Genomic DNA, 27,661 nt, shown 5'->3' with positions numbered 1-27,661 from the left:
AAATAAGACAGGTAATGGTTTAAAGCCGTGATCTCCAAACTGTTTGGATCACGCACCCTTATCAGTCCTTCTTATCAGGAAGAACAGAACGTGACCATACATCTCATGTACTTGCAGTTATGCACCAGCTAATACATATACTACAATGCTAACATATGACGAACATTATGAAACTTTCATGTGGCAGAACTTGGACAATGGATAGACTTTCTGGTATGTTCTTTCTCCAGCCCATTGGATCTACTTCAGCTCTGCCCTTTGGAGACCACTGGTTTAAAGGTGTCTCGCACCCAAAGAGTTGATGGAGGTCGCCAAAAGTATGTGATTCTTAGGACGTTTCTCAAGAAAACACCTCCAATGTGTCATGGGTCAGAAGTGCCCCAGGTTCTGCTCAATTCCAGGTGGGGAGCTCATGCTGGCCCCCTAACTCCTGGCCCTCTTCCACCGCACCGATAGAATTGTCCTTGCTAAAAAGATAACTGTGCCTGCCCCAGGTCTTGAAGATTCTGCCTGACACCACTTAGATCACGCGCGTGCGTGCACACACACACACACACACACACACAACACACACACACTTTCTGAATAAAGTCTCAAAGCTAAACACTGTCTGGTGAATCTTATCTGGCCACTGTTTACGCTTGGACACGGTCCACCTAAGGAAATAGGCTGGGTGGGGCAGGCGGCCAATGGGACAGGGCTCCGTGAGCTGGCTGGCCTCACGGAGATGAGAGCATGTGAAGGATGGTGGCCGACACCTGCGGTTTGTCTGGATGGCCTCTGGGGGCCTTGGATGGGGATGTGTGGCCCTGGTAGGGAAGGGTGGCCTGGGAGACGGAAGGGCCATGCCTTCAGGAATACAACCAAGAGGCCAAGCCCAGAGGATGTCAGAGCTACAGAGCAGGGTCCTGACCAGAGACTGTGCTACTGGGGTTCATCACTAAGGTGGCTGAGACCCTCTCTGCCGCCAGCCTTGGGGAGGATGAGGGCGAAAGGAATGGAGCACGGGGGTGAGGGGAGGGATGCGGGCTGAAGCCCTGGGGCTGCTGACAAGAAAAGCTGAGGGTGGGTACTGGCAACCCCTCCTTCCCCAGCTGCGCGAGGTCCCCCTCCCCTGGCACTGCTCCCTACCTGGCCAAGTGGCCAAGGTTCGTGAGAGATCTGCCCCCTTGCTGTGAGGCTGTGAGCAGCTCCAGGGCAGGGACGGCTTCCTGATGGATGAGTGAACAGAATGCATGCCGGCACGAGGACGCGATTCCCCTGAATGGGCGTCGTGATTGGCGAGCAGCTATTGCCTCCCCTCAAGTTCCCGCAGGACCCTCAGCTGCCCCAATGATGGGCAGAGTCCTGATGGCGAAGCCTACTTCCTCTAGGGCAGACACTTCGGGCAGCGACCCTCAACACACAGGACCAAACTCCTAGGGCTTCATTCTGCATCTGGGGACTCCGTCAGGCCTCCAGGACTGATGATTAAGACCCAGGCGTTTCAGGCAGCATGCATATGGGACATTTGAGACACCTTTAAGGAAAACAGGTCTTCATCTAGGGCCCCAGTGAGGTTTTCCTGGCAAAACACTACCATGCATTTACAGGAGCTTTTTCCAAGATGCACAGTCATGGAGGAGAGTAAACTACAGCTGAAAGGGAGCATGACAAGGACCACATCGTTCCGGGTGTGGTTTTGGTGGTGAGCAAGTTGCTTCATTTTCTGGTCCTCGGGGGGTTTCTGAAGACCGGCTGGCGGGATTTCAGGACGGCGTCCACGGCATCATGGCCGTGTCCACTCAGTATGTCGGGTGTGTGTCAGGCTTCCCTCCTCCAGCCTGTGTCAGCCCCACTCCGAGCTCGGCAGCAACCAAGCCGATCTGCTCAGAGCTCCCCAAACAGTCTCCTCACGCCCCCGGGCCTTTGCTTGCACTGGTCCTATTCCTTAGAACGCCTCTTCTCACTCCTACGTCACCAACCCCCTTCATGTTTCCTTCTCAGCCTGCCTTACAGGTCCGCTCTTCTAGGGCTTTTCCAGGACCCTCCTCCTCAGGTTGGAGATCTCCTTCTTGCTCAGTACTCCCTCAGCCCCCTAAGGAAACGGTATTTTCTAGATATATCTTAAATATGTCTATGTGCGTGTATGTATATAGATACATATTTGCTGAGCCTAGACCTGTAGCGGGAAGTGTAAAATGTGCAAATTTCAAACTTCATTGCAGAAAATTCAAACACACCTTCATTTACTGTGAACGTCTTAATTCAAACTATGCTGATGCAACTACAATTAGCATTAATTAATTCATAACTTGCTGACTGCCCTTCCCTGGCCCAAGCGTCCAGGGATAAATGCTAGAATTTTAAAAGTTTGCATAAAAACACAAAGCACTTGGAATGACAGCTGTACTTCAGGGACAAACGCTCTCCACATGTTATATATAAAGATTAATTCAGATACAAAGCATGGCTTCTTGATCAACTTGATGGCAGCAGAGAGGTTTCATGGTTTTGTCAGCTTACCTTGGCTTTTTTGTCCTCAGGTCCAGCCCCATCTTTGCCTTTACTGACCATGCGAGCTGATAAAATATAAAATGAGAATGTATGTTACACCCATTAGCACAGCTCACAAAGAGCCCGACGGAGTGGAGCTGATTTCTTGGGATCCATACAACATGTCTTGTTCAGTTGGGCCAGTGGAAATCCAGTTGATTTTCTTTCCCCTTGAATCTGTTAGGTTCTCGTTGTTAGTATCAACACAGCACACTGGAGTCTTTGCTTGGAGCACCCTGACAAGAGGGGGCAGCAGGCTGGCCGAGGGCAGGGACATGCAGAGGGGAAACTGTTCCGGGCATATGTTGGCACAGGGGCCATCAGGGAAGGTAGACAGTACAGGACCACCTCTCACAGGCTCCCTCCCCGTCTCTGTCAGGGTCAGCCTCCCACAGCTGGGGCCAACCCCACTCCAAGGAGGGGCACTTGGAAAACCCAGGGCCACGGATGGGGCAGCTCAGCCAGGCTCCAGTCCCTGCAGGACCCCTCTGCTCATTCAAGGGCCAAGGGGTGTAGGCTGTTTTCCCAGAGCCCGCCCCTCACTAATGGAGGCTTTGGTGACCAGCCCCAGCTGGCTCTCTGACAAGCCCATTCCACCCTTGACCCAACCCTGGAGGGTCTTCTCACCACTTACAGGCTCTACCAAGAGGACTAATGCTTGCCATTTCTCCAAGCTAGCAACAATCTAGCTACTGTCAAACATCCTATAGATAACCTCTGGATTTTAGGACCAAACCATTGACGGCTTTTGTGTTTGGAAAGCCACACCCGTTGGTGAAACCAATCCACTTGTCTACCAGTGTCACCTCTAACTCACTCCTGTTATTGGCATTCATTATTGAAGACTAATTATAGATTTCTGTCTTTGGCTTCAATATTGTATACCCCCTGCTCCAGGGACAATGGGGCTGGTTGGAGCATCTCACTGGTTACTGGAGACCAGATTGCTAGAGTGACCAGCACTGATGACCTAGCCTAGAGGTTTTCAAACTTTACTATGCAGCAGAACCCCATTGGGAGAGATTCCTAAAATACAGAATCCCGGGCTCACTCTGAGACAGTAAGCCTAAGGTGGGGCCCAGGAATCTGCATTTTAATAAGAGCCCCAGGTGGACCTGGTTCACATCTTTTGCCCCAGTGACCATCATCATCTATGTCACAACAAAAGCATCTGCTACATCAGCATTTCCCCGTGCTGACTGGCGAATTGGGGAAATGCATACCATGTATCCTTCTCAGAGGGTCATAATGTACATTAGAATAGTAAAGGCTCTGACAAGTCCTGCTGCAGCAAACCCTGTTTAACTTTGTTTCACCTGGTTTTTTTTTTCCCAAACTAATTGGACCATGGAACTCTTTTTTTCCCTGGACACACCTATCAACATCCAGTGGACCAGTATTCAATAAAATGCCGCTTCAGGAAACGCTGTTGCAATCTGTCAAGTCACAGTATTCCGTCCCATGCTATTTTGGAGTTTAGGATATTTTAAAGTAGGACTCTTTCTCTGACTTAAATTTCAAATACAGGTTCCTTTATCTATCACATTTCAAAGTTTTCACGACGAGTAGACTCTAATCCACATTTAACAGGTGTCTGCAACTGACAGCTTAAGTAGCCTCAATTTCTGGGCCCCGCAAATCATTCTAAAATGCTACAGGACCTAAATATATGAATGCGCTCGACTTGCGGCCATCCAGGAGGCCCCCTCTGCTGTATAAACTGTCCTCTCACTGACAGGACACAGACCCTGACCCTTGGGAACCTCCCCTCCCATCTCTCCAGCTCCTGAAGGGCTGCCGCAGTGACGCTTCCCAGGGCTCAAGACTGGGCCAGGGCTGAGACCCCTGCGATCCCAGCACAGGGACTGCCTGGGCTCTGCCGAGGGAGGAGGAGGTGTTTTCTTCCACAGGGAGTTTTTGTTTCTGCTCACTGTCTATCCTGCCACGAGGCAGGGTGGAGTGGAGTGGGGGTGGGGACTCTGGGCCACCTCCAAATGCTTGTGTGTGTCGCCTGCTACATGTGATGTGTTGTCCACTGACAGAGCCGAAGAAGAAGACAGGCACGTGCCCTCTGAGTCTCCGGGCTAGGAGGACACACTTCAGAACCTTCTGGAAGGCACCGTGGTGTACAGGGAAGGAAGGGCCTTTCGGAGCAGACCTACCTGGATTCCGAACCTGGCTCCATCACCTAATACTCAGTGACCTTCAGCAAGGTACTTTACCTCTCCGAGCCTCAGTTTCCTCATCTGCAAAGTGGGGCTAATTATGCCCACTTGGGAGGGCTGGGAGGGTTCTAGACAATGAATTTGAAACACATAACAAGCCCTCCAAAGTGGGAGGAGCTGCTATGCTCTCTGTGGAGCGCGGCCCACCAGCCTCCAGCGGGCCGATGGAACCTTGTGGATAAATCAAGTGGCCAGAGAAGCGAACCGGGCAGAAAGCATGGGGCGGGGGGTGTTGGTGACATGCAAAACGGCGGGCAAGCGTGAGAGGAGCCTGGAGGGCAGGAGGAGGCGGGAGGGTGAGCAGAGGCCCAGTGGCCGGTTTGGTGGCTGTCCCCCGGGGGCCTTGGAAGCGGCAGGAACCAAGGAGGGGCCGGAAGCTCAGTGGCAGTGCCCGCAGCCTGGGTGGCACACAAGGTCGCCGGGCAGGAGCAAAGGAGCTCAAGACACAGACCTTTGAGTTGAGGAACCCGGCTGACGGGCTTCCCCGGCAGACCAGCTGCAGGTTGCTTTTCAGATGGTTCTGGAAGGGCAGTATTTTTTGTGTCCTCGCCCTCAGAGGGGCCCCAGGGCTCTTGCTCTGCTCCAGAGGCCCCAGGAACTGCAGCCCCTTCCAAATCCACCTCCGAAGGTCCCTGCTCCTTCTGCACATTGGCTTTGATTTCCACGTGGAACATGAACTCGGGGGGCTCGTCGTGCCCTTCCGCTGGGGGCCCCTCCCCGGGCCCATCGGGCTCTGAGACCCGGGTCTCTGCAGAAACTTTAGAGAGGAAATCAACAGGGAGGGGGATGGCACCCTTGGCTGAGAAACCAGGGATCCCAGGGGCTTCTCCGGAAACTGCATCGGGGGTTGGCCCGCCTCGGGTGGTGGGGCTCTGCAGACGTGGGGAGGCCTGGGAGGGAAAGGAGTCCTGGGGAGAGGACTCGTCAGTGTCCCGGTCTTCATCCACCTCCTCGGCCCCCAGCCTCTCTTTGCCCTGCTCCCTCTTCAGAGGCGGCCCCTCTTGGGTCAGGTCTCCCAGAAGCTGGCACTCCAGCAGCTCAGAGCCGCAGCGGCTGCCGTCTCCATCCTCAGGTTCTGGCCCCGAATGCTGGTGTGTGGCCTCTCTGGGGCCTTCGGGCAGGATGGGAGCCCCAGGCATGTCAGACACGTGCTGGCAGCTCAGACCTGGGGTCCCGGGCTCCATGGCCTCACCTCCACGGCGCCCTGGTTCCCTGAGGAAGCTTTCCTGGACAACCTTGACACTCCCAGGCTCAATCTGGAGACATCCAGGGTAGGTGGGCTTCGGAAAGGCCAGCCCCTCCTCGGCCTGCTCCCCTCGCTTTGGTCCCCACTCCTGGTGGGGCTCCTGAGGGCCTCCTGGTGGGAGAGGCGGCTGGCAGACAGGATGATGCTGGGAAAGGTGAGGGATCGCCAGGATGGGAGCTTCTGGCTGTTTCTCCCCCAGATGCAGCTTGGAGACCCCAGAAGCTTCTTGGCCGTGTGCAGGCTGGACCTGAGAGCTAAGCCCATTAGCAGGGGGCCTCTCAGACACTTCCCTCTGCTGGCCCGGAACTCTCCCCTCCTCTGGGTTTGAAGAGGCGGAGGTGGCAAAAGGTTAGCAAGAGCGCATTAAGTGTTTAAGAGAGGGGACACACTTTGGAAAGAAGAAAAGGACATTTAAACGGCATCTCAAGCCCACCTAACCAAGAAAAAGGAGCCCACGCTCTGGGCTCACCCTCGTTGCTTTTCTTTGCTCAGAATGAAAGGTCTCTTGGTCTATCTGCCACCAACTTGCTGGGTGAGCACCTCCCCTCTCTGGGCCTCAGTTTTCTCATCTTTGGACCAAAGCCCCGTCTAGTGCCAGCATTATCCCTCTGCCCATCGTGGGTCTGGTTGGGCTCCGAGCATCCTGTCATTAACTGGGGCTGCCTCGTGCTAACTCCACCAGCCACGAAGCTTGTCCTCCTCTCCAGGGAGAGCGAGCACCCCGAAGACTCTGGCCTCTAGCTGGGACCTGGCTGGGGCGCAGTGAGGATCTCTTTTCCTCTCCTTCCCTCTCTTTGCTGAATGAAACCAGCAGCTGTCTACAAACCCACCCTGACAGATTGGAAAAGCCCAAAACGTATCACCATCAGGGCTCGAGTCTTTACTAACAGACCTGCCATGAGACCCCAGTAAACAGAAACACGGTTCAGGTGCATCCGGATCGTGGATTATGGACAGCCTTCTGCATGAGGTGAGGCGACCACCGTGGCAGTAAAGGTGGTCTGCACGGCAAAGACATGCACAGCCCACGGGGACCACTGCTTCACCCCTATCACACCACTTGCCATGTGCCAACCTAGTGGATGGAGGGCACAGTTCCCTTTTCTCTGCTTCATTCATGTGACATTCACATGAATCCCTCCTTAAAGTATCCGTGTATTGGGACTTCCCTGGTGGCGCAGTGGTTAAGAATCCGCCTGCCAATGCAGGGGACACGGGTTTGATCCCTGCTCTGGGAAGATCCCACATGCCGCGGAGCAACTAAGCCCGTGCGCCACAACTACTGAGCCTGTGCTCGAGAGCCCGTGAGCCACAACTACTGAGCCCGTATGCCACAACTACTGAAGCCCACGCGCCTAGAGTCTGTGCTCCGCAACAAGAGAAACCATCGCAGTGAGAAGCCCGCGCACCGCAACAAAGATCCAACACAGCCAAAAATAAATTAAAAAAAAAAAAGTATCTGTGTATTAAGGACAGGAGTCGTATGCTCATTGGTTCTCCTAATAAACATTCCGTATTTGTTCTAACTCCCAACTCTTCAAACATCCTACCTAGTTCCAGAACAACTTCACGGCTCTCCTCTAAACAAAATCTGGAACCCCAAAGGACTGGGGGTCTTGGAAGAGAAAGAGACTGGATGAGGGGAGGGGAAGGAGGTGGGAGAACACAGGTGTCCACACACATGGGTAACACGTCCCTCTCGCCCCAACCCAGTCGGAGTCCTTGCAGCTGCCCATTGGACCCTTATCAAGAGGCCCGGCTCACCCTTACCTCTCACCCCTACACCGGGGCCTTGAGCTCACCATCTCACTCATCTCGTGTTCCTAGCACCGCCACAGAGCCTGCCACAAGGCCAGGGATCAGTACATGAAGGCGTGTCGGGAAAACGTGCTGATTTCCGCCTTCCGCGGGGTCTACAGGCACCTCACGGGGGCCCTTGGTCAGTCTCGGGGAAGAACCGCCCAAACGACAGAGACGGAGGAAACAAGCTGGGCAGCAGGCAGCCTGAGCAGGTGCCTCAGTGCCTCTTCTTCCCACCCCACCGCTCAACAGACCAGAAGCGCAGCAGCTGCCGGTCCTTACAGCCACTGACGGGCCAGGTCTCCAGCGCCTTCTGGGAAAAGCTTTCCTCCAGAGCTTCCTAGAAATTGCTCGTGATGTGGATGTCACTGTACTCTGATATGCTGCAGGACTGTAAAAGCCCCTCATTAAACAGAAACAAGGGCACCAAACACAGCCTGAACAGTTACCAACAGACGACAGTGCAGCGCATGCGCGAGTGAGGAACCTTAGCTCGTGCCATTGCACTCCTGGGGGAAGGAGCCAGGCTGGGAGGACATTCTATTCAGCTCCCGGAAGACTGTAAAGTGCTCAGTAAATATGAAACGTAGCAATCACCGGGGGTGGGTCCAAGGTAAAAAATATTTGGGAAAACACAGTTTGACGTGTTAAAATTTGTGTCCCCACACTCCCTTGGGAGACCTGGTCCTGGAGACACTCACAGAAGAAAGGTCTACCCTGGTGTGAGCAGGGGTGAGATGGGTAGGGTCTCCCCACACCTAATACTCAGCCAATGGCAGCTCCATCCTGAAACATCTTTTCTGTCTTAGTACTTCATGAACACAGGCTGCCAGAGGTTTTCCTTCTGCAGCAGGAAAGCAAGAAAGAGATAATAGCTGTGCTTTTGTATACACGGCTCTCCCTAAAGCTGCTTGTTTTTGTTCAGAACAGACGGCAGGCCTGTGTCAAATAAAATGTTTGCGGATCACGAGTGAGCCTGAATTTCACGAGGTTCCACTGGAGGGAGCTTGGGCTTGGCCGTGTGGATCAGCAGCTCCAGTCAAGACATTAAATACTGGCCTTGGGAGTAGAGGTAGAAACCTCCACGTGTTCACAGATTTGGTGCCAATTTCCCATTGCAGATGTTGCCTGGCGTTCATCTTTATATCTATATGACCCTAGGCCAGTGCTGTGAAAGTCAAAAATTCAGTTAGCACAAAAATAAAGTTTCTAAGAAAGCTGATGGCCTGATCTTTTTGTTGCATGGAATATGTTTTAGGGGCATGGAGACATAGCCTGCAATAAAAATTGGTAGAAAAAGCTCATTCATTTCTTTTTATGGAAATAGATCATCATTTCCAGAGGTTATAAAAACCTCTAATTTTACCTAAAAGCTGCAGATCATAACCGAAAAGAAACAGGAGGCAGGATTCTAGTTATTTAACACATAGACTGAGGTTTCCCCTTACAATGATTACCCCTTCTAATATTTTCTGAAGCTCTTTGTAAGCCTAAGAATGAAAACACGCCTTTCCATGACATGTGAGATGAGAAACCCTAGCCCACTACGGGGGCAGGGACCCCTGGGGAGCAGAAATGTGTGTGTTAGGCTTCAAAACACCTTCAAGGAGACATTTCTTCAGGGCCCAGAGTCTTCCTAAAGTCAGATGGCCCCAGTGGTGGCGCTATCCAAATCCCAAATCACTTTCTGGAGAAAAGAACAGTGTTTTCCCTGCTTTCTTACAATCTAGAAGCTTCCACATTACACAGTAGACTGTCAAATTCATTTATGCAGCAAATGACGGAAAACAAACCCAGCTAGGCTGTATTGGCGGGGTCTCCATTTCCTAAGATCAGGAATCTCTAGGATTTAAAAAATTGAGTTCTTAAAACATTTATGCTCAGTGATTATACGAAGTTGCTTTTCTTGAGCACAGCAGTTTTGGTCCCTGAGAAGAAAATCATAATAAGGTTTGAAGGCTGCACAGAAGAGAGTTGAAAAAAAATAGCTCAGTGGTGATTTGGTTGAGGCTTTGCTCCCGGGACAGCCCAGAGGGCCGCCTACAGGGGAAATCACTCATCGTACATATTATCTGCGTTTCTCCTGGTCATTGATTCTCGACTCCCCATGCTGGGCAGGGCCAGCTTCTTTCAGAACACTGAACACCTCAGGAGAGACTCAGAAATGGCTAGAAAGGGCTAGAGCTCTTTCTCTATCTGAATAGCCCACCTTCGATAAAAACCAACTCCTAAAGACCAGGAATTAAGGCCCAGGTCCAAATTCTCTTTTCAGGGTAGGTAGGGTCCATTTGTGTCGCCATGCCCCTCTTCCCGGCCCCCTACGTCACGCGTGGCAGGCGATTCTAGCCCACTGACCTTGGGTCACATGTCCAGCAGCTTGGTCTTCCAGGTTGGGGGTGTCTCCAATGCCTGCTTCTTCAGCTGGTTTGTGTGTCAGCAAACGAAGAAGATAAAAGCAAAGACGGTTACTGTTTGCTAGAGACAAAGCTCCCCGCCTCTTCCGCTATGTTTCTGAAAGCATTCAGGAAAGGCACACCTTAGCAGCACCAAGGCGCTGCACCTCTGGCTCTTTGCAAATGTGACTGCCGGGGACGTGGATGAAACCAGTTCACTAAACAAAACCCACACAACCACGCACTTTACGGGCGGCACAGTCCAGTAGGAAAGACCTTCTCCACAATGGGCCCAGGGTCCTCAGTACCCCACTCGACAAAGACACAGGACAGGTGAGGTCAGAGAAGCAATTTGCTGCTCGGCCACTGCTGTGGGAGCTGTGTCCAGGCGGAGGCTGCCCTCCCAGCCCCAGCCAGCACTCCTGGGGCGGCGGGCGGCAAAGGTGCAGGGAAGACTAGGTGCGGGCTGTGGAGTCGGCTGCGGTTCAAACCCAGGTGCCACCATTACTCAGCCTCTCTGGGCCTCTGTCTCCAACTCTAGAATCCCAAGGTGATGACACTGGCTCACCTTGCAGAAGAGTGGTGAGGATTCATATAAAATGGTGTGAATGTATTTAGCAAAGTGCCTGGGACACAGCAGGGCCCCCCCGGCGGTTCAGTTTCTTTCCTCCAAACTGCTGGGCAAGCCATTTAACCTCATGCTTAGAATAGGGAGGGAGGCCAGCAGTGTCAGTGAGCAGCTTTTGGGGTGTCTTGGGCTCCTGCTTAGGGAGCCACAGTCCATCCCGAACAAAAAAAGACTGAGAAAAGCTACTGATCATCAGTGGTACTGAAATCAATAAGCTTTCACACAACACCAATTTCTGCATCGTGAAAAAAATCGGGATATTGCTGCAGGACAATGGATACAACTGTCCAGAAGAAAGGGCCCCTAAAAGGCGTGCGGTGACCCCATGATCCCAGGAGCGCCAACATGCCCTGATGGACAGTGACAGAGAGGCCACCACCCTGAGAAATGCCCACCAGTTGCTGGCTGGGCCACCAGTCTTCTCTGCCAGTCCCGCAATGACTCAGTCTCTACACCTAAACCAGAAATGCCAGGTTACCACCACCTGCCATACGGGTCCACCACAGAGAACACGGCGGAAGCAAAAGAAAGAGCCCCTGGGTTTCCCTGGTGGCACAGTTGTTGAGAGTCCGCCTGCCGATGCAGGGGACACGGGTTCGTGCCCCGGCCCGGGAAGATCCCATATGCCGTGGAGCGGCTGGGCCCGTGAGCCATGGCCACTGAGCCTGTGCGTCCAGAGCCTGTGCTCCGCAACGGGAGAGGCCACAACAGTGAGAGGCCCGCGCACCGCACAAAAAAAAAAAAAAAAAAGAAAGAGCCCCTGGGTTGCTGGACAGACGCACGATGGCCTTAAAAACAGCCAGCCCGCTGGCGGGCCCAGGGCAGCTGTGGCGAGGGGCAGGGGGCCAGCAGGGGGCTCGGGCAGCTCCCCCACTGCCAGTTCCTAGGCAGGAACATCTCTGGGTCCCCTGCACGCTGACACTGTATGGCCTGTGAGGTCTAACGGTGACAGCTCTGCGTCACTCGACAACAGCCGACTGTCTGGGAAGCACAGCTCCAAGCAAAGGTCTGATCTGAGTTTCTGACAAGGTTATGGAAGAAAGGCTCAGAGTGACAGCAAGTCCAGCTAAATGGCACGGAGTCCTGGAGACAGAGGACACGAGGAGGCATGCCGACGACATCACCATCGTGGCACTGGGAAGCCCACCGCTTTCGCTTTCCCACGCGGTGTCTTGATATCCTGGTCCTGATGCAAATCAGAAGCTGCGGGCTGCTGCCCACATCTCTGACCTCCCCTGACCCCAGCAAGGGAGATGCTCAGAGAAGCCAAAGAGAGGGAGGGTGTGTGACAGTGGCTGGGCCGTCACATCCCTACATGGCTTCTCCGTATCCCTGGAGCCCCAAGAGGGCTCCACGCTCACCCCGCAAGGCAGGGATTCCTGCAAAGGGATGGCCACACTGCACCCCCAAATGGACCTCAAATGGGAAGTTTCACAGGAGAACCAAGATACAGCAAAGGGGACATGCCCAAGTGAGGTGCTAAATTAAGGTACATATTGTGAAAGCCACCAGCTGAAAAAATGTCCCCCCAACTCTAAAACCTCCCACTTCATTGAGGATGTAAAGGGTGGAGGGGGAGAGAATTTTTGAGGAGGATTTCTTTAGAGACAACAGCTTGGGGGGGGTGGGGGGGGTGGCTGCCTGGCCACCTCCCATCTCATCCCATCGAGAGGGTTTCAAGGCACCAGGGGGAGACACGTGGTGTGAGTTCTCTATGGTTAGGGACATGGTGGACGGCTGTCAGAAGCCCACCTGGGAAAATCAGAGGAGGAGAGACACGCTGGCCCTGCCTTGGTGGCAGAGCAAAGCCTACGGGCAGTCTGCATATCCACAGTCTGTTGGGGCAGAGAACACCCATGTTCCCCATGGACCTGCTGTGGGCACAGGGCAGCTATAGTGGAGGGGGCGCCTCAGGCCACATGCAGCAGGGCCACTGATGTGAGCAAGCCGACCTCAGCAGGCGAGAGGCTGGAGGTGGCTCTTGAGACCCCAAGGGGCCAAAGAGAGAAGAAATGTCTGCTGGAATCAAACGCAGAGGGAGGGGCCTTCGGAGGGATGATGGGGATGGTGAACGTGGGGTGTCTGGAAGAATTCCAGAAAGGTCCCCACAGAGAAAGAGTCAGCTTTAAACACCTGCAGACCACGTGGAGCTGGCTCACAGCAGCGCCAACGCAGTAAGAGCCTTCCTGCCCCTGCCCCTGCCCCGTCCTCGCCCCCTCCCTAGTCCCAGAGAGGAGGGGCTGCAGCTTTGGCTCTCATGAAGGACTGGACATTCTAATCATCATTTGCAGACTGGGTTTTGTGACTGTGGAAACTTAAAACACTTTTGATAACTCGGAAGTGATCAAAAGTCAAGAGGTGGCTAGAGTTTTCATCCCAGGCAGGGGAGAGCTTCGCCCACTGACACAATTGTAAAGGGACAGCGGGAGACAAAAGCCAAGTTACCATGAGTCGTTCGTCCCACGGCCTTCAAACGACCTTCACTGTCAAGGACGGGGCCTGCCAGCTTCCAGAACATCCCCCTCCACCCATGTCAGAAGACCAACTTGCAAACAGAAGCTACTTGGAGGAGGCCGTGGAACTGCTCGGCCCCTGCCCAGTGCTCCCAGCACACAGGCCCTGGAGAGGGCTGCAGGCTTCCTAAACGGCTGCCCTGAGCCCTGTCTTCAGGAAGGAGAGAAAACTCCTGCCGGGGGACATTTCCCCCACTGTCCATTGCTGGTGACGTACGGTCCAGAGCTCTTCTGCATTTCGTGCTGAGCACCCTCCAAGTCACCAAGCCAACGGCTGGAGTCGTGCGTAAGCCCAGGGAAGGGGATGTGAAGGAAGCGACAGCCAGGGCTCTGGGCTGTGCTCGCTGTTCCCTAAGGGCCTGGGCAGCTCACAGGTGACTCTGGCGGCCCCGAGTCCAGTGCTATCTCTGGTCAGTGCCCTGTCTGGGCTACGCCCCATCATCTGTGTTGACAGGACAGTCTCATCATGTCTGTTCGACGCTGATACGTTTGAAAGGATAGTCCTAAAAATGGATGCTAGATGACATCACTGAGTTCCTCGGGGACTGTCCAGTTACAATCCTCCAAAGGTGTAGGTGGGCCACCTCGATGCTGCTGCACACTCGGCCCCCCCCCCCGCCCCAGGGAGCTGTTTACCTCCGAGGAAGTAACCCCTGTTGCTGGCAGAGTCGCAGGAGGAGGGTGGACTGACCTTGGGGGTGAAGGCTGCCGCCAGCCTGCCTCAGAGAATTCTCTGGAGCTAAGACAAGGAGAGGAGGAGCTAGAAGGAATCCAGAGGTCCTCTATTCTCTGGGAGGCAGGCAGGCAGCCATGGAAGCAAAAGGGCGTCAGGCTCAGAACAACCAGAGATTCCCAGAGGCTGGTGTCCACCCACATTCCTGCTGCACTTGGAGACGGGCATAACCCCACGTGCACCCGTCCTCCAGCAGGGGAGCTGGGCACCCCGACCGGGGAGTCACCCTCACCTGTGGTTCCTTCTGGGATCTCCGTGGGGGGCTGAGCGGCTGCCTGCTCACCGGGGGCTCCCTCATCCACTAAGGGTGCTGTCACATCTGGAAACCACGGAGAGTCACCTTAGGGGGCCGGGATGAGCTGTGCCACACCCCTCACCTTTGCTCTTTGGGGGATGCAGAGATGCAGGGAGGGGGAGGGGGAGGGGACTCAGCCACATGCAGAAAAGCAGCCCCACAGAGCAGGGCCCGGAGCCGTGCTCCAGCCTTGACGTCTCTCCAGGGAGCACATCAATACTCTGTCTGAGTGGCGCCCATGCACGAGACACCCAGGCCCTCTGCCAGGAAAGCCAGAACAGCCCCCCTGTAAAGACTGCAGTGAGAGGGACGGCTGGGGACGGTCGCAAGTGTTTTTAAGGAGGAAGTGTTGAAAATCAGATGACTGGTCGCAGGTGTTTGAGCCTTAGAGCAGGGCAGAACAGGAGAATGGGATTGGGACCAAGGCAGTGCAGGAACCCTGCAGTCAGGGCTGGAGTCTGTGGCTCTGCCGGGAGGCTGGCTTTGGGCAAGTCCTTTGTCCTCTTAGGGTCTCAGTTTTCTCATCTGCAAAATGGGAGTATCACCACCAGGGGACCTCCAAGTTCTCTTCCAGTTCTAATCCCCCTGTCTCCCGGAGCCCACGACCCATGGTTTAAAACCACAGACTCCCCTGGGTGGCAACGAACAGGCCGGCCCTGTCTGGAGTCAGGTCCTTGACAACAGGCCCACAGATGGACCCACCTTCAGAGCAGAGGCTGGAGGAAAAGATCCACCACCAGGAGCTGCTGTTGGTCTCTCATCGAGGTGAACACTTCCAAATCGGCATTCTTCCCTGAGCAATGCCCTGGCATACTCCCAGGCCATTCTGGGCAGACATGAGGAGTTGTCAGCTTTGAAAGCTTCCCAAGCGCCTGACTCAGGTTCGTCAGAAGGAGTCCACTTTATTATGGTTGCCTTGGGAGCAGCCTGGCAGAGTCCAGCCCCAGCAGGCTCCCCCATTCCCCACGGGGCCAGAGCTGAAGCTCTTGGGATGCACACATAGACAGGGTACAGAGTGCAGCAAGACTTGGTTGGTAGATTCTTCCAGAATAAAGCTGATTTGGAAGGCTGGCAGAAAATCTGCCATTAGTGTTTCAGGACCTTCTCAGGGCGGTAGGCAACTTGCAAAACTACCCTAACAAGGTCAGCAGGCTATGTCTTAACATCACTGGCTCTAAGAAGGAGAGCAAACAGCATTTGGTCTGGTATTCTCTTCACTAGGCTGAGAACTTCAGAGGTGGGGGGCGGGCAAAGTGGGGGAAGGGGCACGTCCACTATATCCTCCACGGATGCACCAACAATTGGCAGGCACTAGACAGCCACTTTCTGAATTCATCCAAAGGTGGACGCTTGGGGAGATGCTGGGGCCAGGTTCTCATCAAAGTCATGGGCAGGGCCCAGGGAAGTGCTGAGAATAGAACCTTGGAGAGGATGGAGAGAAGGAGGGGCAGATACTGCCGACTGGTTACTCGAAAGCCATTCTCAATGCCCTTATCCCTTGATTTTTCCTGCTAAAGAGCCTGGAAGGCAAAATGCTCAATGTCCCAGCCTCCCTTACAGCCAGGGGTGGCCATGAGACCCAGTTCTGGCCAATGATACATAAACAGAAGTTGGTTAGGTGGGGCCTGCAGAAAAACTGTTGCTTTCCTAATAAAAAGGGAACACATTTGGTTTCAGGGTTCTTTCGGCTTTGCTACTTTCTTTCTTCTTTGAAGGCAGATGTGATGCCTGGAGGTACAGCAGCTATTCTGTAACTATAAGGCAACAATCCGGCCATTAATGATGGCAGAAGATAAAACAGTTGACACTGAGAAGCTGCTGCCCAAGTCCAGACATTTTATTATGTGAGACAAATAAACCTCTTCATATGTACGTCACAGTTAGTTGGGTTTTCCGTTACCTGCAATCAACACAGGCTTGACTGATATAGATGGGAAGCAAGAGAAGATGGTCAAAATCAGGACCAAGGAACACTTCAGGAAATACGTCAGCAGCTTTGTAATAACTTAGACACCAAATGTCTACAGAGGACAGGGTAGAAGATGGGCTGGAACTAACACCATGGCCAAGGTCCAGACACCCAGGCCGAGCTCAAGAAATGAAAGATACTAAACCAAGACCAGTCCCAAAGTGTGAGCTTGGAGATGTGCACTGACCTGCCCTTTCCTCAGCCAAACGGCTGCTTTAGGACCTGCTGGCTCATGAAAGAAGTTTTGCGAGGACAATGGGCGAGGAGCAGGGGCTTGGTGGAGCTGACGTCAGGCCCTGCTTTGCCACAGATCCCAGCCTGTTCAAGTGTGGCTGCCTCAAAACTCACACACGATGAAGCTGCCCATACCTGACCCTAGCGAGCAAGGCATCAAAACAGAGCGTGGCTCCCACAACATCCGGGGCCTGAGCTCCGTCCTGCAAAGCACTGAGCGAGCTATCTCTCAGCCAGAGGGAGAGGCAGCAGCAAAGGCAGCCAGGAAGGGTGGCACGTATGAGCTCAAAGCGTGGCTAAGCGCAGGCTGGAGCATGGAAGGAGCTGCTTGAATAAAGCCATGAGAAGAGGGAGGCCCCACCTTCCGCCGTTGGAGTGCTCTTAGCATCAGAGGTTTCAGAGCCTGGTTCCTCAGATCCATCATCGGCCGGGGTCTGCAGGGGAGATTCTGGAACATATACAATGAGCCCCTCAGAATGGCTCCCTCTCTCCACCCCTGCTTTCGACCTCAGAGGACCTCGGGGACAGTGTCTTTTGGAGCTGAAATCACCCAGCGTGGAACCCAGATGGATGGACTGCGGCCACATGATAAAACCACAAAGGGGACCAATCCCACCCCCACCCCAACACAGCTGGGCCCCCAAACCAGGGTCAGCAGGCAAAGAGACACGCAATGTTTACCTGTTCTGGGATGAGAGGAGAAATTGCCTTTTAATTAGCTTGTGGTTCCAATTGAGACAAAGGCTCTTATATTGACAAACGGGCAGCAGACACCAGAAAGCTAAGCCACAAGTAAACTTGGGCTTTGTGTTTCCCTACTGAAGAGACTCATGGGAGATCACTGCCATGAATTAATGACAATTAATGACCTGGGAAAACACTCAGAGATCCAACTCCTTCCTCTGCAAAGGAATTAGCTCAGGGCAGACACAGTACCTACTTCTATTCTAACTGCACACTTGGCTGTGTCCCCAAGCACCGCCCAACAAGCCTTGAGTTACACCTGAAATGTCAGCCATCGCTACTCATAAGAAAACTGTCCTTTCAGAATCCAAAGGCAAGGGAGCTCTGATGGACTCTGCAAAAGCCACTCCACCTGGGGTGGGGGCAGCCTTGGAGATAGAGGACGGGAAGCTGGTTCTGCATGAAGCAGACTCACGAGACGAAAAGAGGCAAGTGGTGTTCTAGTACACTTCGAGATCAGACACGTCACACCCTCTGCTAGAACGCCATCCCTGGACACTCAGCCCTGGCTGCACCCATCCAGCCAAAGAAGGGCTGATTCTAAAGAAGCTTCCGGTCCTGGAGCTTGCAAAAACCTGCCAACTCTCTCAAGTAGGCTCTGGACACATGGTGAGGGAGCATGATGCAGACCGTCTGCCGGGTCTTATGACGGACCAGCCTCGACTGTCGGAGCACAGAAGCCTATGGGCATGACGGTGCCTCAAACACTTGTCCCCCAAACACCCCTCCCCCAATCCATCCCCAGCCTACAACTGCCATCATCTGCTTTACCCTTGTTAGACTTCTTGGAGGGAGGGAAGGAAGGAGGAAGAAGCCTCTTCTGAGGGTCTTCTGGAAGGTCTAACAAGTTAACTCATTAACACCTTTTAATTCACGTGGGTGCATTGTTTTATCAGTTAACCAGCTTTTACCCACTTTGCAGCTCTCTTGGGCTCTATCTAATCCTATTCCAACTTTTAGCATCAATGCAGATTTACAGAAAAACTGCAAAGATAGACCAGAGAGGATACCCCACACCCAGTTTCCCAAATTGTTAACATCCTACATTATTATGGTACATTTGTGACAACACAATATATGTATTTTAACTTAATTTTTAAACCAGGCTACCCTAAACAGAGCATCATTTTTCTTTTTTCTTTTGGCGGGTGGGATCTTAGTTCCCCGACCAGGGATTGAACCTGGGCCACAGCAATGAAAGCGTCGAGTCCTAAGCACTGGACTGCCAGGGAATTCCCAAGAGCATCAGTTTTTCATTGGCACAATTCATCTGGGGCAGAGTTCAGTATGTTGGGATTCTAAGTTGGATTCTACCCACAAGAGTTTAATAACTGAAGCTTCAAGGAGACTTGGCTAAGGGTGACCAGAGGCAAAAACAGCTGACATGGAGCTGAAGGCTATACTAGCCCCATAATCTCAGACACGAAACTCTGTCATCTGTAAACTGGGGAAGGCAACCTCCGCCTTCACTGGTTATTGTGAGCGCTACCTGAGACGTCGGTGGCCAAAGCCCTTTGCGAACTTTTGTAGGGTCCTACAAAAATGCCTGAATTATCTTTTTTTTTTAAGATTTTTTTTGATGTGGACCATTTTCACAGTCTTTATTGAATGTGTTACAATATTGCTTCCGTTGATTTTATGTTTAGGTGTTTTGGCCACATGGCATGTGGGATCTTAGCTCCCCAAGCAGGGATCAAACCCACACCCCCTGCATTAGAAGGCAAAGTCTCAACCACTGGGCCACCAGGGAGGTCGCCTGAATCATCATTTTAAGGAAGTCCCATTGTAAGTAGGGTAGCCACACACTTTGTCACCCAAATAGGGACACTTGAAAGTGAAAGCAGTGATACTGATACTGAGGCAGAACACTCATGGGGAGGGATGGTGGGCTCAGGTCCTCAGATGAGGGAGCTCTTAGGGCCCAGCTGCCGTTCCAACCCCTTGGGGAGTTGAAAATTAGCAGCTCTGGCTGGAGCCAGGCTGTGGCCTGGGAGATGTCAGAATGCACGTTTCTTGCCACCATTGGTGCCTGACACCAGGAGGGGAGGGTTGAGTCAAATGGGAGCAGGCATTTCCCCTCAGCCAGAGCTTCGGGCTGGGTGTGCTCCCAAGAAGGCCAGAGGGTGGCCTCTGAGCTCCGGGGACAGCCCATTTCTTCCCTCACCTCCCCCACCTTGGAGCCCACTTGTCTGATTCCCAAGCTCTGCCTCCTAATGTGTTCTCTGCTTAAACAGGTACAGAGAAATCAGCCTTTGAAACAAGGCCCCCCAACGAGTCCTGAAGCGTCTCCAAGGTAGGGATGTTTTCTCCATGTGCTCCCCCAACCCAGGCCTCCTTCTGGTAACCCCGCCTCTTCCAGGGAACCTTCCCAGATAGATGTACCCAGAAGAGTTCCCTTCCCACCTTGGATCTCTACCACTGCCATCGACACTGCACACCCCAGGCTTGTTATTTTTAGCATTAAAAGAGAAAAGTAGACTGCCATTTCATCTCCTTAGAAATGGGTCTAGAAGACAGGGACCTAGTCTTTCTTATCCCGGGGCTGCACGGTGGGCTGCTCCAGGGGGCACTGGCCACCAGTGACACTGTGGGGAGAGGGTTCCTTATAGCGCAACCCAGTGCCCTACAGGTCCTCTGGTGCTCCCATCAGCGATGCAGGGACTAGCGTTCGGAGCCAGAGAGAGGGCTCTGTGTGCTCCACGGGGGTCCCCGATCTCGGTGGTCAGACAGTGCAGTGAAGGGGAGAGAGGAGGCCAAGCCAACTGGGCCAAAAGACTGTACTATAGAACATTTAGAGGTTGACGTGGTTTATTAAGGTATAACAGGGACAGTAAGAAACCCAGAGCTAACCAACTCTGGCCAAAGAGGGGCCAGACAGGCCTATTAAGGAAGAGATAAAAATAATGTATAAAGTCATGTATTTTGCATGCCAATAAATCCTGCCGATTTATAGGTTAATGGGTATATGGTTAAAGACTTAACAGAGCACCCTTGTATTAATTAGACCAACAAGCCTCCGGCAATCTTTATCATACTATATCCACGTATGTGGCAAACTCTCCTTTGCAAAAGGCAGATTTTCAAATAGCCTCACATTCTGAGTTCTGTTGGCTCGCTCAAATTAATGAGGCTTCAAGCCTATCGACAATCTAACGCAATAAAGTATTTAAAACTCCTTTAAAACTCAGGATGCGAACTCTTCCCGCCAGCCCTTTCCAGAGCCATCGGGTCGGCCGCGATCCCCACCGCGCCTAGGCCCGTTACGCAGGGCCGTGCACTAACCTTTCAGGCCGTGCTCCACGTCACCCTCGTGGTCTTGCAGCAGGGTGTAGTCCCCCTGGGCATGATCTTCCATCACGTTGAACTCCTGGCGGGGTTCAGCCATCCTGGTTCAAAGCCCACCTGGGGAATGAAGATGGGAGGTGAGGGCTGGGATGCTGTGCTGAGGCTAAGTGCTTGGGGGCGGGGTAGGGGGCAGGGAGAGAGAGGTGCCACCTCCCCAGTTCACAGCAGGCAGATTTCCACCTCCCCTCTCTCCTCCCCAACAACCAGATGCCCAACCTCATCCGCGGGGCGTATCGCCAAAGTGTTATTTACTTGTATGTGCACTTTTAGTTCACCAGCATCATATCAGTTCATGTCCAAAATCATCAGGTGGGCAGGTTCAGGAGGCCTGACTTGTTACTATGCTCACTGCTCTTTCCACTTCATTAAAAAGTAAATGCCACTGACGGGTAGTTTGATGGGGTTTAAACATTTTTTTTTAATTTTATATATTTATTTATTTTTATTTTTGGCTGCATTGGGTCTTCGTTGCTGTGTGCGGGCTTTCTCTAGTTGCGGCAAGCGGGGGCTACTCTTTGCTGCAGTGCCCGGGCTTCTCGTTGCGGTAGCCTCTCCCGTTACGGAGCACGGGCTCTAGGCGTGCAGGCTTCAGCAGTTGTGGCACGTGGGCTCAGCAGTTGTGGCTTGCGGGCTCTAGAGCGCAGGCTCTGGAGCGCAGGCTCAGTAGTTGTGGCACACAGGCTTCGTTGCTCCGCGGCATGTGGGATCTTCCCAGACCAGGGCTCAAACCCATGTCCCCTGCATTGGCAGACGGACTCTTAACCTCTGCGCCACCAGGGAAGTCCCTGATGGGTTGTTTTTTTTTTACTGAGAGGGAAGGCATCAGCTGGGCACTGCTGGTGAGGAAAAGGAGGCACAGAGAAGCATCGTGATCGTTCGGTCACACGCTGCTGTGGCATGGAACCAACTTGACCTGGGTGTCCCGACTTCCCAGCTCTGAGTCAGGTGGCCCCCCGGGGTCAAGGATGGGCTTTCACTCACCTCACTGGTTCCCACCAGGACCCTTGGGTGTGCATTCTGAGGGCCAGGCTAAGTCCTTAACAGGGCACAGTGCGGGGGCATGAATTTGGGGCTGAAGAGCAGCGTGTACTCCCCTCCCCCAACAGCCCCAGCTGAGAGGTGGCGTCAGCTCAACAAAGCCCACTAGAAACGATCATTTAATCCTGCTGTACCCTCTTCCTTACTGAGAATATTTAATTCTTTATCTTAAAAATAACTCGTAACTTAGAATTTCTGAACTTTTGAGTATGTCATTTTGCTGTGGTTCGTTCACGTTACTTTGGATTATTCCATGTTTTACATTTTTATCTCTGTAATTTGAGTCTCTTGTATTTTACTTTGATATCTTCCTTTTAAATGATCTAGTTATCTCATATTATTTATTTTCCACTTCATATTTTTTCTTATCTTTGAAACGCCCCTGTTCTAGCTGCTTCTACTTCCTCCCTTTAAACTTTTTAAAAAGTTTTTTAAAAAAAACTTTAAAATAAATAAATAAATAAATGGTGGGCTACAGGGTCAGAGGGTCCATCTGGGGGCAGACACTCCACCTAATACTTCCCAGACTGACAAAGGTGTGAGGAGACAGCCAGCCTCTGGCACTGTGTTTCTGTTTTTGGTTTTGTTTTACGGTACGCGGGCCTCTCAGTGTTGTGGCCCCTCCCGTTGCGGAGCACAGGCTCCGGACGTACAGGCTCAGGGGCCATGGCTCACGGGCCCACCCACTCCGCAGCATGTGGGATCTTCCCAGACCGGGGCACGAACCCGTGTCCCCTGCATCGGCAGGCGGACTCTCAACCACTGCGCCAGCAGGGAAGCCCTACTGGCAACTGTGTTTATACCAGCTGGCCACTGGCATACTCAGGTCCAGTTCCATTTCTCTCCTTTCTAGGCAGGACACGCTGGTGTGGGTGCCTGAGCTCTCTTCTCCACCCACGATGTAGGATAAGAAGCTGGGAGGACTTAGGATGGCTCTAAGAATGAGGTCAGTGAGACCTCCTCTGGGTTAGGCAGAGGGTGGGTGGTCTGGGCCCTCCTAGGCAGCTACTTTTCACTCTGACCGAGGCCCTTGTCTCTCAGAGAGCTCTTGGGAGAGGCATCTGAGGCTGATCATCTCCAAACCTTTGATGTCTTCCCACATCTCCAAACCTTTGATATCTCCCCAAGGATGAGCAGGACTTTCCTGGGAAGATCAAAGCCCCATTCATCCTTCAAGACTTAGGATTTGGTGGTGATATTCTCTACCCTGAGATACACTGATGGTCTGTTTCCCTTAGAAAGCCCCCAAACAAGAACCCCTGTGCTAAGAGGAACAAGTTTCATTATCAAAGGAGTCAGCTACTGCTCCCCACCCAACTCTACGAAGTAATGCCTCCCTCGCTGCTTCCTGGTGAAGCCTCTCTCAGGACGTCCCTGGTCACAGCCCAGCTGCTCGTGCCTGTGCCCGGGATTGGTCCATGAGTCACCTCACCTGCTGACTCACCAGGAGCCCCACCCGGGAGCAGTGGAATCCTCCCAGAAGCACAAGCCTCCCAAACTGGCTGGAGTCACTACACCCGGCCCGGGCGAGCCAGATCAGACAAATCAGGTCGTCCTGTTCAACCTGCAGCTAAGGTTTTAGTGAACACTAAGAAGTGTAATGAGCCCCGTGGTTTTGTTCTGTAGATTTGATCAATTCCTTTCAAGGACTAAGTTTTCCCATTTGGAACGTGGTGGATGGAAGTGTAAAAGTAAAAATCTGATGCACGGGCTTCTTTTATAAGATGCCCATTTACATCCTTTGCTTCTCTCTGTCATGCCTCAGTGATCACTGTCATGATCTGAGTGAGTTCTTAATCTATGAGTGACACGAACCCTTTATCATGTTTGTGGCTAACAGCTTCTCCTTTTACTTTGGTTTCTTTTTTTTTTTTCTTTTGGCCACACCACACAGCTTGTGGGATCTCAGTTCCCCAGCCAGGGATTGAACCTGGGCCATGGCAGTGAAAGCCCGAATCGTAACCACTAGGTCACCAGGGAACTCCCTATTTTGGTTTCTGACGGCTTCTACTGACGGGTTTTACTTTTTATACAGTCAAGTCTATTTTTCTTTGTGATTTATTCCATTGCTGTATAGTACGTAAAGATCATAAATATTTTCTACTGTGTTTTTAGTGATCTAATTCTTTGTATTAAATTTATTAATTCATCTAGAATTTATTTAAGTGTATGATATGAGGTGGGAATCTAAAAAATTTTCTCCCAAATACAACAGCTAAACCAATGGGCCCAGCCCTATTCATAGGACAGTCTTCCCTCTTTCCCCAGGTGAGTGAACCATCTCTTCTGCTCCATTCACCTGTCAATTTTGGTGCTAGAGCCTCCTGATTTAAGCGTTGAATCTCCAGTCTTATTCTCTAGGTAGGCTTAGACACCCTCATCTTCTTTTTTCAAAATGGTTTGATCTTCTTGCACATTTTCGCTACCAGATGCTCTTTAGAACACTTTTTCCTCAAATTCTCAAAATTCCATTGGGATTTTGGCTAGAACTGCATGACAAGCCGAAACGATAAAAGTTGCTATCTTCACAATATTTACGTCCCCACCCAAGAGCAAGGTACGTTTTCCCATTTATTCTTGTTTCTAAATCTCCTGGGGTGGAAGGAAGGATGTAGTCCTGCATTTTGCGGAGGCCACTCTTTTTTTTTTTTTTAATTTTTGTTTGATTTTTTGGTCTCTTTTTTTCTTATCTTTTCTAATCTTGCTGCAGCCACTCTTGATGTCTCCTCATCCTTGGCATTGCCTTTGTGAGTGGGACCCTCCCCTTCATCGTGTTGATGATATAATAATAAGGGCTCTGGGTTTCCACAGTTGAGATGATTATGGCTGGAGCTCTAACACTGGTACTGGCACGGTGGCAACAGGTTCCCCTCAAGGTCTCTGGGGAATGAATGGGAGAACCATTTTCTAGCCTTCTGTTTATCAGAGATGAGATCCCTTAGCAGAAAATCTCCCAGTGATTTGTGAGGACCCAGGTTCGATCCCTGGTCAGGGAACCAGATCCTGCATGCACGCAGCAACTAAAGATCCCGCATGCCACAACTAAAAAGATCCCGCATGCCCTGGTCTCTTCCCTGCCCATCTGCACGACCACCATGTTGGGGGTGGATGGGGTGAACCACGTGACATGGTGGCTGCTTCTCACTCAAAGTCTGGAGGTGGGCAAGGTGGCCAGTTTGGACTTTGTTCACAGGCATGAGCACGGCGGCATCAAAGAAGTGCTCTAAGGTCACTTTAGCAGCAGTCGGCAGGGCCAATTGGATGGGTAAGAAAGGACTGTTGGCAGGGAGGTGACTGCACTGATCCAGGTATACAGCAAAAAAGCCAGAACCAGAGCGGGGGCAGAGGCCATCGAAAGGAAGGGACAGATCCAAGAAGTGTACTTTAGATAACATTAGACTGGGCTTTAAAACTGGGCTGGGGTCAGAGGGAGAGATCAGAATCCATAATTACACTAGAGGTGAGGGCTTGCAAGGCTGGGAAAATGGGAGGCGGTAGCACAGTCAAAGGGAACAGCATCAGGGTCCAAGGCAGCTGGTCAACAAGGGTGGGTTCTGTCTTTAAAAGATCCCTGAGCAAAAGAAGAATCTTGGGCTTCCCTGGTGGCGCAGTGGTTGGGAGTCCGCCTGCCGATGCAGGGGACATGGGTTCGTGCCCCGGTCCGGGAAGATCCCACGGCTAGGCCCGTGAGCCATGGCCGCTGAGCCTGCGCGTCCGGAGCCGCAACGGGAGAGGCCACAACAGTGAGAGGCCGGCGTACCGCAAAAAAAAAAAAAAAGAAGAATCTCCCCCACTGTTCTGGTACCTACAGGTCATCTCTGGAGCATCTCTGAGAGGCTACTCGACGTAAGCAGAAAATAGAACCCAGAGGAGATGCGCTCGGAGAGTAAAATGAAGTAGTTCTTCTTCTCAGTCTTAGGACATATACTGCACACGAGAATGCAAGTCCCGTCGGGTTGGACCTGTCTGGGTCACTTACGGGCAGATGAGGAATCTGGGAGGTACTCTGCCCAAGTCGCATAGCCAGGAAGAGGCGACGCCAGGATGCAAAGCTTGTGTCCTCACGGGGCACTCAGCTGCCCTCACTGCCGGTCCTTCCATCCAGGACCATCAAATGTTCTCCAATTTTCCATTGGGGCACAGATCTGGGGTGTGGAAGCAGCAGTGTCTAGGACTCACACCCCAAAGCTGTGACTAAGTCACTTCTCTCAACCTCCTTCATGTCACCCAGTGACCCCTGAGCTCCCTTCCTGCTCCAACATTTTACTTTAAGCGGATCGATTAGGCCTGTGTTCTCCAGCTCAGAGCCCTGGGAAGATTGGTCACAGGGCAGCAGGAGTCTCTAGCCCAGGCCTGGCTGAGAGGCAGGGGGCCCTGGCATCCCAGCCAAGGGTCTGAAAGCTCAGCCCTGCCTCCTTCTTTTCCCACCGTCTCTGACCCCTGTGGTCTTCCTCTACGAGAGCCAAGGGCAGGATGATTTCTCTGGAAGAACTGGGCAAAGAACATGTAAAGCAACTGACAGATGGCACAGCCGTACGTCCCAGCCCTAGGACTTTCACGCAAAGACAGCAGACTGAAAACACAAAAACAAGCGTAGCCCTGAGGTGGGTATACAGTCCAGACTAGATGTGGTTATATCACCCCACGGATCCCTGTAACCTAAGAGAGACACACAGACAGGAAAATAAACACGCCAGGAGCTACTGTCCTAAGGCCGTGCTTTGCCTTCTTATTCTTCTAAATCAACCAATCTCTTTTTCAATCTCTCTGATTTCCTACCTCCCATTTTCCCAGGCAGTGACCTACAGGCAGTGGGGTGTGAGGTAAGGAAGAAATTTGAGGAGGAGCACAAACGTTGAGTTAAACCTGGAAACGAAAACGGGTCACTCTTTAGGGACCCTTGGAAAAGCACTGCCTGCTGACAAGAGAAAAAGAACCAGAGGGTCCTGGAGTCTGTCCTTGTCACTTGGTAGCTGGGAAATTGAGGGGAAGGGGCTTGTTAAGTTGTTCACAGTGCCTGGTCCTACAAGATCACACCCCCAGACCCAACGCTGCCTTGCCAATGGCTTGTGCGGGGGGCAAGCCAGGAAAAGGGAGAAAAGTGTGTGCAGGGCTGAGAGGGAGACAGAGGAAAAAAGAAGACAGTGCAGGTGATGAGAGGATAAAAGAGGAGGCAGGAGAGGGGAAGGGGGTGAAGGCACAGGGAGGGAGGAACCCCCTGAATCAAACTGTGGCTGCTGCAACCCAGTCTTTTCTATTTACTTTCCTGATTGAGGTAAAATCCACACAACACACAAGTGACCATTTTAAAGTGAACAACCATCGCCTCTGTCTAGTTCCAAAACATTTTCATCACCCCTGAAAGAAACCCTGTGCCCGTTAAGCAGTTTCTCCCCACTCCTCCCCCCATGCCCTGCCAACCACTAATCTACTTTCTGTCTCTATGGATTTACCAATTTCGGAGATTTCAAATAAGTGGAATTATCTAACGCTGGGCTTTCGCGTCTTGCTTCTTCCGCTTAGTGTAATGTTTTCAAGATTCACCCACGTTGTAGCACGTGTCAGGACTTCACTCCTGGAATGACATTTCATTGTATGGATACACCACATTTTGTTTATCCGTGTATCCATTGATGATTACCCACAGTCTTTTAAGTTTGGAAACAAGATAATATGGAATTTTTTTTCTTTTTTGCGGTACGCGGGCCTCTCACTGTTGTGGCCTCTCCCGTTGCGGAGCACAGGCTCCGGACGCGCAGGCTCAGCGGCCATGGCTCACAGGCCTAGCCGCTCCGCGGCATGTGGGATCTTCCTGGACCGGGGCACGAACCCGTGTCCCCTGCATCGGCAGGCGGACTCTCAATGACTGCGCCACCAGGGAAGCCCTGGAATTTTTTACTGTGATGTTTGTCTGATAATGCTGAAATCGGGGTGGAGGGGGAGGAAAGGTGAGGGCAGGAAGG

The 27,661-nt window shown here is 52.3% G+C and overlaps 1 protein-coding gene across 8 annotated transcripts in view; it reads right to left on the bottom strand.

Annotated features, from left to right (window-relative positions):
* Positions 1-27,661, bottom strand: part of MAPT (microtubule associated protein tau) — a 102,235-nt gene that overhangs the window by 25,407 nt on the left and 49,167 nt on the right. For 3 of the 8 annotated variants that reach the window (XM_032615020.1, XM_032615021.1, XM_032615023.1), the window contains exons 2-6: positions 20,598-20,717; positions 16,933-17,019; positions 14,306-14,392; positions 10,162-10,227; positions 2,506-2,561 (exon numbers count right to left, since the gene is read on the bottom strand). In XM_032615020.1, coding sequence (XP_032470911.1) covers positions 2,506-2,561; positions 10,162-10,227; positions 14,306-14,392; positions 16,933-17,019; positions 20,598-20,700 — 399 coding nt within the window. In that variant the 5' untranslated portion in view covers positions 20,701-20,717. Of the gene's footprint in view, positions 1-2,505; positions 2,562-5,211; positions 6,011-9,160; positions 9,163-10,161; positions 10,228-14,305; positions 14,393-16,932; positions 17,020-20,597; positions 20,718-27,661 lie in introns of all 8 variants that reach the window. The other 5 variants (XM_032615022.1, XM_032615025.1, XM_032615024.1 and 2 more) reach the window with 3 other exon arrangements.

The sequence above is a fragment of the Phocoena sinus genome, chromosome 20 (genome assembly GCF_008692025.1).
Source record: "Phocoena sinus isolate mPhoSin1 chromosome 20, mPhoSin1.pri, whole genome shotgun sequence".
NCBI lineage: Eukaryota > Metazoa > Chordata > Mammalia > Artiodactyla > Phocoenidae > Phocoena > Phocoena sinus.
Note: the sequence above shows the minus strand (reverse complement) of the source record. Positions and strands in the feature narration are given on the sequence as shown.